Source organism: Haliotis rufescens, unplaced genomic scaffold, assembly GCF_023055435.1.
Source record: "Haliotis rufescens isolate VD_foot unplaced genomic scaffold, xgHalRufe1.0.p SCAF_6, whole genome shotgun sequence".
Classification (NCBI taxonomy): Eukaryota; Metazoa; Mollusca; class Gastropoda; order Lepetellida; family Haliotidae; genus Haliotis; species Haliotis rufescens.
Window position 1 is genome coordinate 14,061,281 of NW_025964334.1, and position 15,554 is coordinate 14,076,834.

General features: G+C 41.1%; 1 protein-coding gene across 2 annotated transcripts in view; it reads right to left on the reverse strand.

Annotated features, from left to right (window-relative positions):
• Positions 1 to 1,151: 1,151 nt before the first annotated feature.
• Positions 1,152 to 15,554, reverse strand: part of LOC124135447 (NADH-cytochrome b5 reductase 3-like) — a 35,810-nt gene continuing 21,407 nt past the window's right edge. For both annotated transcript variants that reach the window (XM_046500783.2, XM_046500782.2), the window contains exons 3-9: positions 13,590 to 13,662; positions 10,290 to 10,396; positions 9,433 to 9,562; positions 8,872 to 8,955; positions 6,323 to 6,408; positions 4,841 to 4,940; positions 1,152 to 3,728 (exon numbers count right to left, since the gene is read on the reverse strand). In XM_046500783.2, the coding sequence (XP_046356739.1) occupies positions 3,556 to 3,728; positions 4,841 to 4,940; positions 6,323 to 6,408; positions 8,872 to 8,955; positions 9,433 to 9,562; positions 10,290 to 10,396; positions 13,590 to 13,662 (753 nt within the window). In that variant the 3' untranslated portion in view covers positions 1,152 to 3,555. The remainder of the gene's footprint in view (positions 3,729 to 4,840; positions 4,941 to 6,322; positions 6,409 to 8,871; positions 8,956 to 9,432; positions 9,563 to 10,289; positions 10,397 to 13,589; positions 13,663 to 15,554) is intronic.

Sequence of the window (15,554 nt, forward strand, 5' to 3'; positions counted from 1 at the left end):
AGGGGATAAAACAGGACTGGTCGGCATGGAGTCTGAATATTGTATGTCAGTGGAGTATTCATGTTAAACTGCGACATTGTATCTCAGTGGGCTAGCACTATAGTCAGTCAGTCAGTGAGTGAGGTTTTACGCCGCTTTTAGCAATATTCCAGCTATATCACGGCAGTGGAGACCAGAAATGGGCTTCACACATTGTACCCATGTCGGGAATCGAACCTGGGTCTTCGGCATGACGAGCGAACGCTTTAACCACTAGGCTACCCGATCACCCTGGGCTAGCACTATAAAAACCAGCATCAGTACTTAACTAGTACAAGCCCTCATGCACGCATGACGCAAAATATGTCGTTAATCCCCTATCTCACAGTATAATAGGTCTCAAGAATGGTCAATGTCCCCGTCCAACGACAATCTATGCTCATTACCCAATTACGCTACTATCAGGGTGATTGTGTGCGTGTGTGAGTGAGTGGCTCCTTGTACTAGTCCAGACTAATGCTGTTTTTATTGTGCTAGCTCACTGAGATACCATGCCTCAGTTGGTTGTACTGGTGATGCCCCCCGCTTGTTCCAATCGTTTGTAATTTGATTGGTCAAAGGTGCCTTGCACACCTAAGGGACACAACTCTACACAGACAACAGCAGCACCGTAGACAACTGGGCTACTTGGGCCATCTATGAGAAATAACAATCAACACTTCACAATTGAAAAGATAACAGAATTTTATTTCTTTTCCACAAGATTTGAGTCTTAACATCAGCTCTCAAGCAAATTTCAACTATAAGTTGCCATCAAACTGGTACATACTCACATATATATTGCATGGCTTCAACATACATTTAACATGTGTACAAGATATTTATTCTGCAGTCTTCTCCTTTAAGCTCTAAATCGTGACTATGCAGCCTTTAGTTACATGTGTGCACAGATACTCCTTGATGACAACTGCTCTCACACGTTACACTTCTAAGGTAGCATATCATTAAACAGGAATTTATCTTATTGTATTCTACAAATTAAATGTGTCTTTGAATTTCATCCCTACATTTTTTTTTTTACAAGGAAACACCCTGTGGACCCTCTTTCCATATATGGGTTTTAAAGACTGATTGAATTTTGTACATAAAAATGTGTCGTTTTTTCAAAAATATTCAAATAATCACATTCTGCAGAATTCATCAAAGAGTAACTTGTTATTGAAATGCAAAAGATTATATTAGATTATATTAGCTAATAGAAAATTCTAATAATGAAAATATATTAAATGCCAACTCTCACAAAACGTAACTAATACCATTCCCTAAAAAAACAGGTAGCTGATAAGTAAATGTCGATCATTCATTAAGCATTTTATCATTCATTTTAATGCCTTTCAAAGACCTGATTCATTAAGCATTCTGTAACAGCTGATTGGTAAGTACCCTGGGTGTATCACCAGTCTCTCCTGTGCTGTACCTTCAACAGGCTGTTCAAGGGTACCCTGAGTGGTGACAGGTATTGCAGGTTCATGCAATACTGTCACAATGCAAGATACAATGTTTATAGCACTTCCGGGAATATCACTGACTGGGTATAAACACTAACACTCTCTGAGTATACAAGGGAACCTATGGCAGTCATGGACACAAGCACACACAGCACTGCTATGTCTTCCTTGGTCCAAGCATCATCTGACCTTGTTAAATGAATGACCGGTTCATTTGGGGGAGGGGAGGAGAGAGAGAGAATGTCATATTTTAATTTAGACGAAATTAAGACATACATTTTTTTCTCTCAAAGGAGATTTTTATTTTTCACAGCATATTTTTTTTATATACAAACTCCAGCATTTCAAGCAAACAAATACTTTGTGTGTGTAAAACCTAGGGCAAATTTAAATTTTTCTGAATTTTTTTTAAACAAATAATTATTTTTCAAAAATTCCCATATCATCAAATTGTCAGTCAATAAGAATTACAACCAAGGCTTCATATCTCCATGTATATTATGACATCTGGGCCCACTTGCACAAAGCGATCTTGGCGCTAAGATGATCGTAACTCCCATACGTTAACATAGGCTTACGACAGTCTTAGCGCTAAGATTGCTTTGTGCAAGTGGGCCCTGTAGTGCTAAGGTTCTTGTATATCTGTGGTAATGATCTCTTCACTATTACTGTCGGAACACCTTCACATGGACACGGCTGTCTTAGCACCATCTGTCTCTCTGGAGAGGCGCCGCGATAAAACTTGAATAAAGTTAAAAGCGGCATTAAACCCAACTCACTCACTCTGGAGAGGGGAACCTGAGATTGGGACAGACTATGGGACTGACTCAGAGACGGAGACTTACACAGTAGACAGACTCAGTTGACCGACACTTTCGTTGCAGCACGAGTCTACCTTTCGTAAATTACACTGACTATGGTTGATTTATCCGTCTGGCAGATGATGTTTGGAACAAAATACTTCAGAGAACATTCATTCTTGTAACAAGCACACAACAAAGTATAAAAGACAAAACAGTCTCCCATTGTTCACTCACAGAAACACTTCCAATAAGCTTTCAGTGTTAGACACACAGTACGTCTGTCCACTTTAGTCACAGACTTTGGATTGAAAACAAAGAATTCTGTGTAAAAAGACCTTGAAAACAATGCAGAATTATTGCCATTTCATAGCTGTATTATAAAAAGAAACAAACTGCAGAAAACAGAATCCATATTCTAGGAATTTAATACATACACTGCTGACAAAAGAGCGTGACCTACTGCGTGTTCAACACAAATTGATTATTCTAGATTACATGTGTCTGTACAGACCACAGATGGGGAAGACAGACCAGGGAGAGAGGTCAGCACCAGAACCAGCAGGGCGGGCAAGTAGATGAGTGCATCATCTTCAGGGGTAGACAGGGCAACCAGTGTTCGAAAAATACAAAACAGATTTAAGAATCTGCAGGCCCCAAGAACCACTTCAGGCCCTCATTTAAAAAACTGCAGCTTATCGTGACAAATAAATTGACACGTAAATTTACTGCAAGGACCCGTACAAATTTGAAACTACAGGCCCAACACAAGATATACCTGCCACGGGCCTGCACTTATTTGGAACACTGATGACAACTAGTCCGCTAGTCCAAGATGAGTGAAAATTTAGAAGGATTGGTTGTTTTCTCCCCAAATCTAGTCATGTTACATAGAATAGATGTCCAAAATGACCTGTGGACTAGTGAGATACGACCAAGGGTGTCTACCCCTGATCTTGATGGGAAGACGTAACAACATCCAAAACTGTTTTATAATGAATCTTAGACGAACTCGGCTGCATCAGAGTGAAGCTTGAGTATTTTTCAAGAAAAAAAATAATACAAAAGGCATGTGTATCTTTTTTGGAAAAATGCTACATGATTAATTCTAGAAAAAAACATAAAGTTTTACATGTGCAAAAAAACAGTGTAATCGGGTGTCAACACTGGCGATATATTCACTTTCGCTATGACCTCTCTTTCTCCATGGACGTCGTCAGACAGATTATCCACCTTGGTGTATGAAAGACTTGGGTGGTTGCAGTATCTCAGTAGGCAAATCTCATGTTGGGGGCATAGCTGAGTTTGTCCAGGTTAGGCATGCAGGCAAAGTTGATCATGGGTGGAGGGCCACACATGAGGACGAGGGTATCCTCACCGGGCGGGGGCAGGTGCTTCTTGATCATCTCATCGCTCACGAACCCCTTGCTGAAGCTCCACCCTGAAGCAAGGAGGAAGAGGGTTAGACAATCTTTTTTTATTTTTTGGGTCTTGATATTCCAAGTATCTGTGAATTGGTTGGATTTAAAAAAATATATATATAAATATATTTAAAAATTTACTTTTTTAAAATAGATTTTTCTTCTTTTGAAGTTTCAATGCCACAGCAGCCAACGACTGTAACTGCTGTCATCAGCAAGACGATAAGTGTCTCTTTACTTTGTTATTATTTATTTATGTTTTGCAATATACCCGTTTTTCCATAGATTAGCAGTAGTATTCAATATGGCCCCATTATGTATTTAGACTTCAGTCATGATCAAGGCATTTCGGTCTCAATGACCAAGGGAAGTCAAGGAAGACTTTCCTTCAAACAACTAGTTTGTCTGGACCAGACAATCCAGTGATTGACATCATGAGCGTCGATCTACCCAATTGGGATATGATGACATGCATCAACCAAGTCAGCGAGCCTTACCACCCGATCCCATTAGTAGCCTCTTACAACAAGCATGGGTTGCTGAAGACCTCTTCTCTATCTGGATAACTAGTGTCGCATCATAATTGTTTACAACAAGGGAGAGTCAATTGTCTCTAAAAGACCAGTGTCCACCTTTGCCAAACTATGCTGGAATTATGGAGTTATGTCTTAGTTGCCATCACCAGTACTAGTGGTAGGACGATACACTGATGCATCGGTAGATCGCGATATTCTACTTCCCGTTTCAAGTATCGATCTTAGTCGCACACCAAGTACAAAATATCGATTCATACCTTAAATGTTTACTTTAATGGCTGTTACACCAAACACTAATTAGCAGTGAAAAAAGTAAATATTTTTATCCGTTGAGTCATACATGACACTGCCAGCTCTAAATCGTCAGAGCGGAAAGTGCGCTGTTCAAGAAATATCCATTTTGCTAGCGATAAACATCACCAACTTTTGATCACGTGATTACTATCCGGGTAAGCTTCGGCAGTCAGGTGACTATATTTAGGCTATATTTAGCAGCGTGTGCGGAGTACATACTGAAACAAAATAACATGTAGATGTATAATATTTTGTGATTCTATTTCAAGTGGCGGGAACTAAAGTGCTAAGCAGTCACTCACCCTCCTTGGGCCTGTCCAGCGTGTACCACAGGTGGAACCTGTTGGGGTACTTGTTCTGGATCTCCTCCAGCTCCGGACGCAGCAGGATATCATCCTCAGTCTGTGGATAAACGTCGGAATTATTATTAGTGAGTGAGTGAGTGAGTATGGTTTTACGCCGCTTTTAGCAATATTCCAGCAATATCACGACGGGGGACACCAGAAATGGGCTTCACACATTGTACCCATGTCGGGAATCGAACCTGGGTCTTCGGCGTGACGAGCGAACGCTTTAACCAATAGGCTACCCGACCGCCCGAATATCATGTAGTGAGTGAGTGAGTACGGTTTTACGCCGCTTTTAGCAATATTCCAGCAATATCACGACGGGGGACACCAGAAATGGGCTTCACACATTGTACCCATGTCGGGAATCGAACCCGGGTCTTCGGCGTGACGAGCGAACGCTTTAACCAGTAGGCTACCCGACCGCCCCCAGAATTATTAGTAATTTTTTTACATTTGGATACTTATCCTGCATTACAACCTTATCCTTCTACTGCTATTGTTCTGACATAGGAGACGGAGCTGTGAGGTCTGTCGTACCCTCTAGATGTGTGGTTTCCCTCCTTCCACAACTACCATGTGACCGGCAGTGGCAAGGTCATGCACAATCACAACCAGAAAATAGCATTAGAAGCATTATAGTAGTAATGCAGGACAAGATAAAAGTATGTATAATGAAGCACCAACTGTTTGAAATCACCCACCCTCTTTACAGCGCCTTATGCTAAAATTAATCCAGCAGGCAGGGGTAAGAAGTGTGAAAACAATTCAGCAGGCTAAAGGTTAATAACTGAGCGAGTGAGAACCATTTAAAACCATTTTTAACAGTATTTCAGTGATGACTCTGGAGAAACCCACAAACACAGGTCTAATGCTGACAAAGCAAGGATAATTATCACGTCAAATCTGGTATTATATCCACAATAATAGGATCCTGGTACCTGAGGTACGTAACTCTGCACTACAACTGTAGATATAAAGGATCTTTTCGTATCACATGTCTGTTGCTTAACGTGTGATGACGATCTGTGAATAATCAAGTGCGGACCAGACAATCCAGTGATTGATATCATGAGCATTGATCCATGCAACCGGGATACGATGACATGCATCAACCAAGTCTGCAACTGTCTGTAAATAATCAAGTCGTGACCAGACAATCCAGCAATTGACAACATGAGCATTGATGCATGCAACTGGGATACGATGATATGCATCAAGCAAGTCTCCAAGCCTGACGACGCCTATTACAACAAGCATAGTCACTTTTAAGGGGAGCATGGTTGCTGAAGACCAATTCTAACACGGATCTTCACGGGTTTCTTAAAACCAGGCACAAATCGGACCTGGCAAACTGCAGACACATCTGAAGCCATACAAAATTGTAATTCCACAGCTTCCTTAAACCGTTTCCTCATGCAAGGCACTGAATCTGACCTGGTTGGCGAACAGAAGCCACATCTCTGTGGTGTCGTCAGGATCCTTGAGCGACTGGCGCACCAGCTGCAGCATCGGTGTGATACCTGCACAGGGAGTGGAGTGAAATAAAAATAAATAAAAATAAATAAAAATAAATAACAACAATACACTCTTGAAACAAATTCATGAAGTCTGCTTTAATATGTGAACTTATTTTCTTTAAGTAACTAAGTTGTCTTATCACATTGTTTCTGTTCTAAATTCCCGTATTGGGACGAAATATTAGCACATGTTGCCACCTGACAACTATAGCACACAACTAAACTTAAAACCACAGTCGAATCACGTGTAACAGTCATCGTGCACATGAAAAATCAATATTTTCATGTTATTTCAACATTTGTTTGGGTGCGTTCTGGTGCACTGTTTCTCTGTTGCATTTACTCAAATGGTTCTTCTGTCCAGGGAGTCAGATTTATATGGAAGGCCAAGATAGCACGAAATAGGTTGTCAAATAGAGATTATTGCTCGATTATTGGCATTTATATGAAGCGAGTGTCAGGAATATGTGAACTGTGTACTTTGCAAGGAGTTTTATCAACTTCAAATTCACACATGTCTTCTGCAGACTACGAGTCTATGGTGATTAAAGAGATGATAGATCCATCAAGATCAACTGTCTTTGTTTGGCTCAATGTAGGCAACATGTGCCAGGTAATGTAGTTAACGAGATTTCTTCAGGTATGCTGCTCTAGTGTTTTAATCTGGGGTTTGTTTGTTTGTTGTTTCATATTGTACTCTGCAATATTCTACCTATTTATCAGCGATCTGTGAATAAATTGATTCTGGGCCAGACAATCCAGTGATGGACATTGTGCACATCGATCTATGCATTTGGGATATGATTGCCTGCATCAACCAAGTCAGCAAGCCTGACCACTCATTCCCATTAGTCGCATGGGTTGCTGAAGACGGGGTTGAATCTGGGGCCAACCAAGCTATTTTACTTTTAACGCTCTTGTGACAAGGAACACTTCCTTTCATCCTTAATTTCAAACAGTGTGTACCACTGACTGGGTATGGAGGGAATCTCTCATATTTTGGGATCATTAATGAAAATAATACTCAGATTAGCATTGAAGACACAGTTTTGCCTATCTTGAGGTGAGGTGAGGTGAGGTGAGGTGAGGTGAGGTGAGGTGAAATGGGGTTTAACGTCGCGTCCAAGATTATTGCACTTATATAACAACGTGCATGTACGTGTGTGTGTGGCTGCTTGTACAGGTCTAGACTGATGCCGATTTATAGTGCTAGCTCACTGAGATATCATGCCGCAGTTTAACATGAACACTCCACTCAGACAGTATACTGACTCTGAGCCGACCAGTCCTTGTTTTAGCCCCTTAATGCTGAGTGCCAGACAGGGTAACAACAAGTACCATCTTTTAACGTCTTTTGGTATGACGTGGCCGGGGATTGAAACCCGGACCTTCCGCTCTACCACTAGACCATGGAGGCAGTCCTGCCTATCTTGAACCAAATGAATGAGAAGTATGCGTGGACAGAAAGTTATATCATAATTGGTTGTAAAGTACTCAGTGTGATCAGCAATCCTCATCAATCTCAATCAGACAGGACCGCCTCCGTGGTCTAGTGGCAGAGCATCCGCCCGGACAGCGGAAGGTCCGTGGTTTGATCCCCGGCCGCGTTATACCAAAAGACGTTAAAAGATGGTACTTGTTGTTACCCTGTCTGGCGTTCAGCATTAAGGGGCTAAAACAAGGACTGGTCGGCTCGGAGTCAGTATACTGTGTCTGAGTGGGGTATTCATGTTAAACTGCGGCATGGTATCTCAGTGGGCTTAGCACTATAAATCGGCATCAGTCCGGACTAGTACAAGCAGCCCCACACACACACACGGACATGCACGTCGCTATACAAGTGCAATAATCTTTGACGCGACGTTAAACCCCATTTCACCTCACCTCAATCAGACAGGTTATCAAGTCCCTTTAAACTCAAGGACAGTTGACCATCTTAACCTTGTGAATACATACTGAACAAGATAAGTTGGGAATCGTGACTATTTTGGGATTTTTTTTATGAAATTGTGTGCTCAGTCTTCACTACCCAAAAATATCGGCCAAAATATTCATGATCCCTTACATTTTTGTTCAGTATGGGAACAAGTATGCAATGCCAGGTGTCTCGAAGGTAATCATTCACATATGTTCCATCAACTTTCAACATGTATCAGGTTTGGATGAAAAGTCTTTCATAGTTTCTAAATTGTGCTCTGGAAATGACACCTATTCCCACCCTTTTGAGTTGAAGTCCAAATTGTTTCCATGGAAATCGAGAAAAAAAATGCCCCAAATCCACAAATAACAAAAGGCACCACTTCAGGATCTGTTTGATATATCTGCCAAATGTTGTTGAAAGATATTGAATGTTTTTTTAGTTGTGCTCCGGAAGCGAAATCCACCCCACCATTAGAAACTAAGTCCAAACTGTTTCCACCGAAATCGAGTAAAACAAAAATGTCAAAAATTCACATGGTCCCTCACCAGTTCCGCCAGCAATCATCCCGACCTTCTTGGCCAGCCTGGTCTCGGCCTCAGACTTCTTGTCAGCACGGATCTTGTAGCAGCCTGAAACAATCACAGAGAACTTCACAACAATGTTTGAAATAATTAAGAACCCAACAAGACAGTCACGAAGGTGACCCATAGTGTTGCCTGCCCATCTGCCAGCATTCAGACATTATCAATATTAAAAATCACAAAAAAAAGGGGACAAATCGCAATCTTGATCCATATGAAATAATGCAAACAATTACTTGAGAATCTCCTCTGGAGTTATGATAAAACTGAATGCGTAAGTAGTCTTAAAATTATCTGCCAGAGAGTCGGGCATGTGGAGGAAAATTTCATGGAGCCCGACTGAAAAGTTACAAGCCATGGGCAGGCGGGCAAGCAGTTATTTCGGACACTGGGCCGACAACCCCGATTCTCCCATCTTTCTTTTAATCAAATGCTCACAAGAAGGCAAGCTAACCATGAAGCAAAGTTATCTCCCTTCATTCAACACATTGATACCGGTTTCAGCCAGCTCATTCTCCTACTCACCCCTGCCTTCATACATGAGCAAGCCATTGGGTCCACGGACATCCATGAAATCTCCAATTTCCATCTTCTCCAGGTACTGAGACATCTTGCCTCCCTCAGGGAACTTGGGGTGGACATTCTTGAAGTAAACCTGTAGACAGCATTAGGGTGAGTGAGTTGGGTTTAACGATGCTTTTAACAGTATTCCAGTTATATCACAGTGTGTCAGCTTAATGTGGGAGGAAAGCCCAAAGTGATGCAGGTCTCAGACATTTACCACTTTGGTGAAACCCACGAGCACGGGTATGGTGCTGACAAACCTAGAAACATAACCGGGGCGAACCGAGATTTGAATGCACAATCATAGGTTTCTGGCGTGCTGAAGGGACGCAACTCTGCATAGAGAATCACAGCACCTTAGACAACTGGGCCACCCGTGCCCCCGACGACATCAGGGATTTAACAAGGATTCTAAACTAAGCGCCCATGGCCGGCAAACCGGGAAAAATTCTTATCATGTTGAAAATTGGAATTTGTATGAAATCTTATTTTACTACAGTCATGGGTAGTTTAAAACTAAATTTTATTTTACTTCAATTACATTTACATTTACATTCAATGCAATTATGTAAAACTAGGCATTGAAGACTCTATACTTTGAGGTCCTGTTATCAGCCACCTTGATCATGCCATCACATTAGTTATAACTATACTCATCGTCAAAAGAAACGCGAATATCCTACATGTTGGTTAAAATATGAAGACTTAGTCGCCTTTTATGGCAAGCATGGGTTGTTGAAGACCTAGTCTACCCCGGATCTTCATGGGTCCAAAACCTGTGAAGTATTGACGGATGTCAGTGTATGAATCTGTCCCACCTTGATGACCAGGTCCATGTAGCCCTTGTCGTCATCACTGGACACTGGTGTGTACGGACGGATGACCAGCTGGCCATCAATCCTGGCTGTCAGGTAGATGTGCTGGCCTGGAAGAGAGGGAACAAATCAGAGCGGATGTTACGACTATACATCTTGGTACAGTGATCGCTCGCTATTGCGCTCTTCGATAAAGCGCTACTTCGGTTATTACGCGCGGTAACGCATGGCTCCCAAAATTTATGTACACTTTTAATACTGAGAGTTTTACACAGACATGATTGTATTGTTGTTCGTTGTTTATTTGCACATAACGCTTCTCACTGCATAATCAACGGTTTATTGCTGAATGGAGTTCTAATAATCTGTTTGAAAACATCCGCGGCAGGTCCCGGAAATACGATTGTTCTACTAGTTAACTTTTCACACTATACATCCTTTGATCTTAGAAGCGCATGCATGCAATAAAAGAGAACCACAAGTGAAGTTTATATTCTTAATTAGTGGGCAATCCAATTTAAGGCTCAACTGTCACACACATGTAGTTGCTGTCACAACAAGGCGGTCATTCATTTCGTAATCGCGCTTTCGTAACATCGCCTGTTTTTTCCCCGTAGTTATAACAAGCGATTTCATTGGATTAAAATTTGTTTCTAATGACGCTTTCTTGCCGAAATCTGCTACAAGTTTCGTGATTGGTCAATTTTGAGCACGTGACCTCAGGCAGCCAACCAAGCTGTGATACAAAGCTCGTGTTTGATAAATTTCAGAAGTTAGCGAAAGATTTTTTGTTAAATCGTGTTATTCTGAACGTTTTAAGCAGGAAATCACGATATATATTAAAAATATGGAACTTCGCGAATGTATCGTGCTAGGTTACGAGCTGTGACAAAGATTTTTCATGCATATATTTTTGCATTAAACGTTGTGTCCGAGCCGAGAATTCAAGGCGACGAAAGCCGAGATGTCATTTGACTTACATTACACGCGATCGCACGAAACGATGGAAATAATAACTTAGATGTAAGTTTGATTACTTTTAGATATATTTTTGTTGATTTTATTTATCACTTTGTATAATATATTTAAAGATTTGCTTAAAATAGTCTTTATTTTGCTCTTTGACATGTTCGATGCGGACCCGTTGTCGAAATGTGTGTCCGAGAATTTTATTTTCAATAACATCGCGGGAAATAGTGAATAATTTTTTAATTTATTGATAAAAAATGATAAATTAGAATGGAATACGTATTTCAGACATTGTGAAATATAAAAATATATACTATTTTGACGTGACGTGAGATAAACACATAGGCCTATTGATGATTTGAGATTTGCCGAGCGCGCTCCCCCGCCTCGGCCTCGGTTAAACGGCTCATCGTCTATAACGCCCACCAATTATTTGGACCCCATTGGTAGCGCAATAGCGAGCGATCACTGTAGTAGCTATCAATCAGTTCATATTCAACTTGCATGACTGTTCAAATAAGCTTTTAAGTTTGTTTATTTGTTAAACGCCCCACTCAGCAATATTCCAGCTATATGACTGCGGTCTGTAAAATAATCAAGTCTGGACCATACAATCCAGTGATTGACATCATGAGCATCGATCCATGGAATTTGGATCGATGACATGTATCAACCAAGTCAGCGAGCCTGATCACCTGATCCCGTTTGTCCCCTTTTACGTCAAACATATTCGCCTTTAACAGCAAGTATGGGTTGCTGAAGACCTATTCTAACCCGGATCTTCACGGATTCTGTTCAATTAAGACTCATACAAATAGTAGTATGTAATACCATGGATCATTTCATTTCGTGACAGATTGTTATGAAGTGCTAGCCCGAGTAGTAATTGGCCAGGCTTCTAAAAAGTAAATTTTAAAAATAATAATTGATTGACGAATCAACAAATGGGTAGCCATAAGTGTAAATTCATCAATAATCGGTAAATGTTGACAACTTTTCGATCCAGCCAAGAACTATTCACTGTTCAACCATCAAAACACTGTCCATACTGAGCAGCCATGTTGGCCATCCGATACCCAGTACTACATAAACAAGAAAACAGCGTTATCACTATGCCCCGTCATGGGGCACATTAGAATTTTGTTTGTTCATATAGTAGTGAATATAAACTAAAATAAGGTGAGGTTAGGTGAAATTGGGTTCAACGTCGCGTCCAAGATTATTGCACTTATATAGCGACGTGCTTGCACGTGTTTGCGTGGCTGCTTGTACTAGTCCGGACTGATGCCGATTTATAGTGCCAGCTCACTGAGATACCATTGCCGCAGTTTAACATGAATACCCCACTCAGACACAGTATACTGACAACAAGCCGACCAGTCCTTGTTTTAGCCCCTTTATGCAGAGCGCCAGATAGGGTAACAACAAGTACCATCTTTTAACTTTTTTTGGTATGACGCGGCCGGGGATCGAAACTCCGGACCTTCCGCTCTCTGGGCGGACGCTCTACCACAAGACCACGGAGGCGGCCTACTAAAATAAGGAGTCCTATAAAGCCTTAAGAAGAAATAGGCAATGGGGATTTTTTATGTCATCAGAAGAAAATGATTAAATGTGAAATTAATACACACAAAACAATTTCTGGAAAAATAACTCAGTCTTGATAAGTATCTCTTAGATAAGCTAACTTCATAACATGCACCAAGTAAAATAACATGGATCAAAGGATGTAACTCCATAAAGAAATAAATGATGGCACCAATTTTCGACTTCTTGAAAAGTATCTCTTTGTCAAGCATGCAACCTTTCATTCAAGTAACTTCAGTAGTTTCTGTAAAAACTTGTCCCCATTTCATACAGTATGCACTAAGTTGAAAAGAACTGAGCAAGGGCAATAACTCTGTTAAAACCTCGTGGTGGAGATAATTATGAGCTACTGGGAACTGAGAAGACACACAGGAGGGAGTCGATAAATGTTTGCTTCATCAGAGACCAGGAGAACAAGATCAACATGTAATTACATTTGTCAGCCAGAAGTAGGCAAACTGGTTAAAATTTCAAGACCACATGATCATTATCCTCAAAAAGCCAGCTATTATCAATATTTAGATAACAAAGACACAGCAAAAATATTCAGGCTCAGATATTTTGGAAAATTGTGTATTTTACTAATTCAACAACACAAACAAACCCACCTGCGTAGATCGAAGCTCATAATGTCAATAACTGGATTGTCTGGTCCAGACTCAAATATTTACAGACCACAGTCTTATAACTGGAATATTGCTGAGTGCAGCATAAAACAACAAACAAACAACAGTCAAACGAACCTACCAACGGGCAGCCCCAGGATGTGTTCAGGCGATGGCAGAGCAAAGCGGAACCTCCTAGTGTCATGGCTGATGATCTGTGGAATAAAACATGGACAATACTAAGGTGGGGGTAAAAGCAACAGTGAAATTCAAGAAAAACAAAAAAGAATTTTTCCAGATTTGTGTCAGCTGGAAAAACAGGAACACAAAATTATTTAGTCTTTATCATCAAATTTCTTTACCATAAAACTTGTCGCAGTAGCATCATCAATACACTGGATCACCAAGGCTAGGAACGTCTTGGCAAACACATAAATACTGATTTAAGAAAGGTAATATACCACTTAACTTTTGATAGGAATAACCTACACTTGACATGTTATGAGTGAGTGAGTGAGTGAGTTGGGTTTAACACTGTATTCCAGTTATATCACGGCGTGTCAGCTTAATGTGGGAGGAAAGCCCAAGGTGATGCCGGTCTCGGACATTTACCACTTCGGTGAAACCCACGAGCACGGGTATGGTGCTGACAAACCTAGAAACATAATCGGGGCGAACCCAAATTCGAACCCACAATCAGAGGTTTCTGGCAAGCCCAAGGGACACAACTCTGCACAGCAAATCGCGGCGCCTTAGACGACTGGGCCACCCGTGCCCCCCGACATGTTAGGAGAATCAGTTTTGTGTATCAAGGAAAGATAGAATTACCCCTATCACAAGTGGAGTAGTTTATATAGGAAAGATCAAACCTTTACAAACTGCAGCCATTTGAATTCAGTGGGCAATACTTGAGCAAAATTATCATGCACATTCAGTAATCTACGTTTTATTATAACGAACACTCTTACAACGAACTGACCAACATAAAAACTTATTTTTTAGTCATGGATATTTGTTGTGTATATGCTGTATATATGCTTAAAACGAGTGAGTGAGTGAGTGAGTGAGTGAGTTGGGTTTAACGCCGCTTTTAACAATATTCTAGTTATATCGCGGCGTGTCAGCTTAATGTGGGAGGAAAGCCCGAAGTGATGCAGGTCTAAGACGTTTACCCGAGAGCACGGGTATGGTGCTGACAAACCCAGAAACATAATCGGGGCGAACCGGGGTTCGAACCCACAATCATAGGTTTCTGGCGTGCCCAAGGGACGCAACTCTGCACAGCGAATCGCGGCGCCTTAGACGACTGGGCCACCCGTGCCCCCGCTTAAAATGAACTATGGCTATTACAAACAAAAATTTGTGGTCCCTTTGAGTTGGTTACAACTGCAGTTTACTGTATATTCAAACAGAACAGCCACATAACCACCTCGCTATAAATAAATTCATGCACTTTGAATTCTGAAGACTGGCCGACCATGTGTCTGATAAGCTCATTAATATTCATCAATATTCAAAAGTCTCAGGAAGCCATCACACATTACTGTTATATATATAAGATAGCAATCTCACTAAAATCAGACCTTTGTTCTCGCTAGCGCTAAACAAAGGTCTGAAGACATCCCAGTAGGGGTCATGTCAGAACGACCTTTCATCCGACCAATCAGAGCGTCGCTTTCCAGATTATGAAAGTGACAGTCGGAATGTGATTTCTAATCATGCAATTTTGAAAACTTTAACACGGGGTATTCCGAACGATGGTTGCGGGCTTAACGACTGAATCCATACAATCTAGACCATCTAGTAGCCATTCTAGAATGTTCTTTTGTTTAGGCTCCTAATTTGTAATCGAGAATTTGTCAAAATATGTTTCGAACCATAGTCGCCAATTTGAAATTAGTAAAGCTCGAGAAAGCTTCCTTCTGATTGGTCATTCCATTGGTTGGTCATTCCATTGGTCGGTCAAAGTTCGCGCAAGGTTGGTCTGACGTGACCCGTAATGGGATGTCCTCAGATCTTTGTTTAGCGGCAGCCAGAACTAAGATATGATTTTAATGAGATTGATAAGATAGCCACGTGATAAATCGAAAGAACAAAGCGTGGTTTA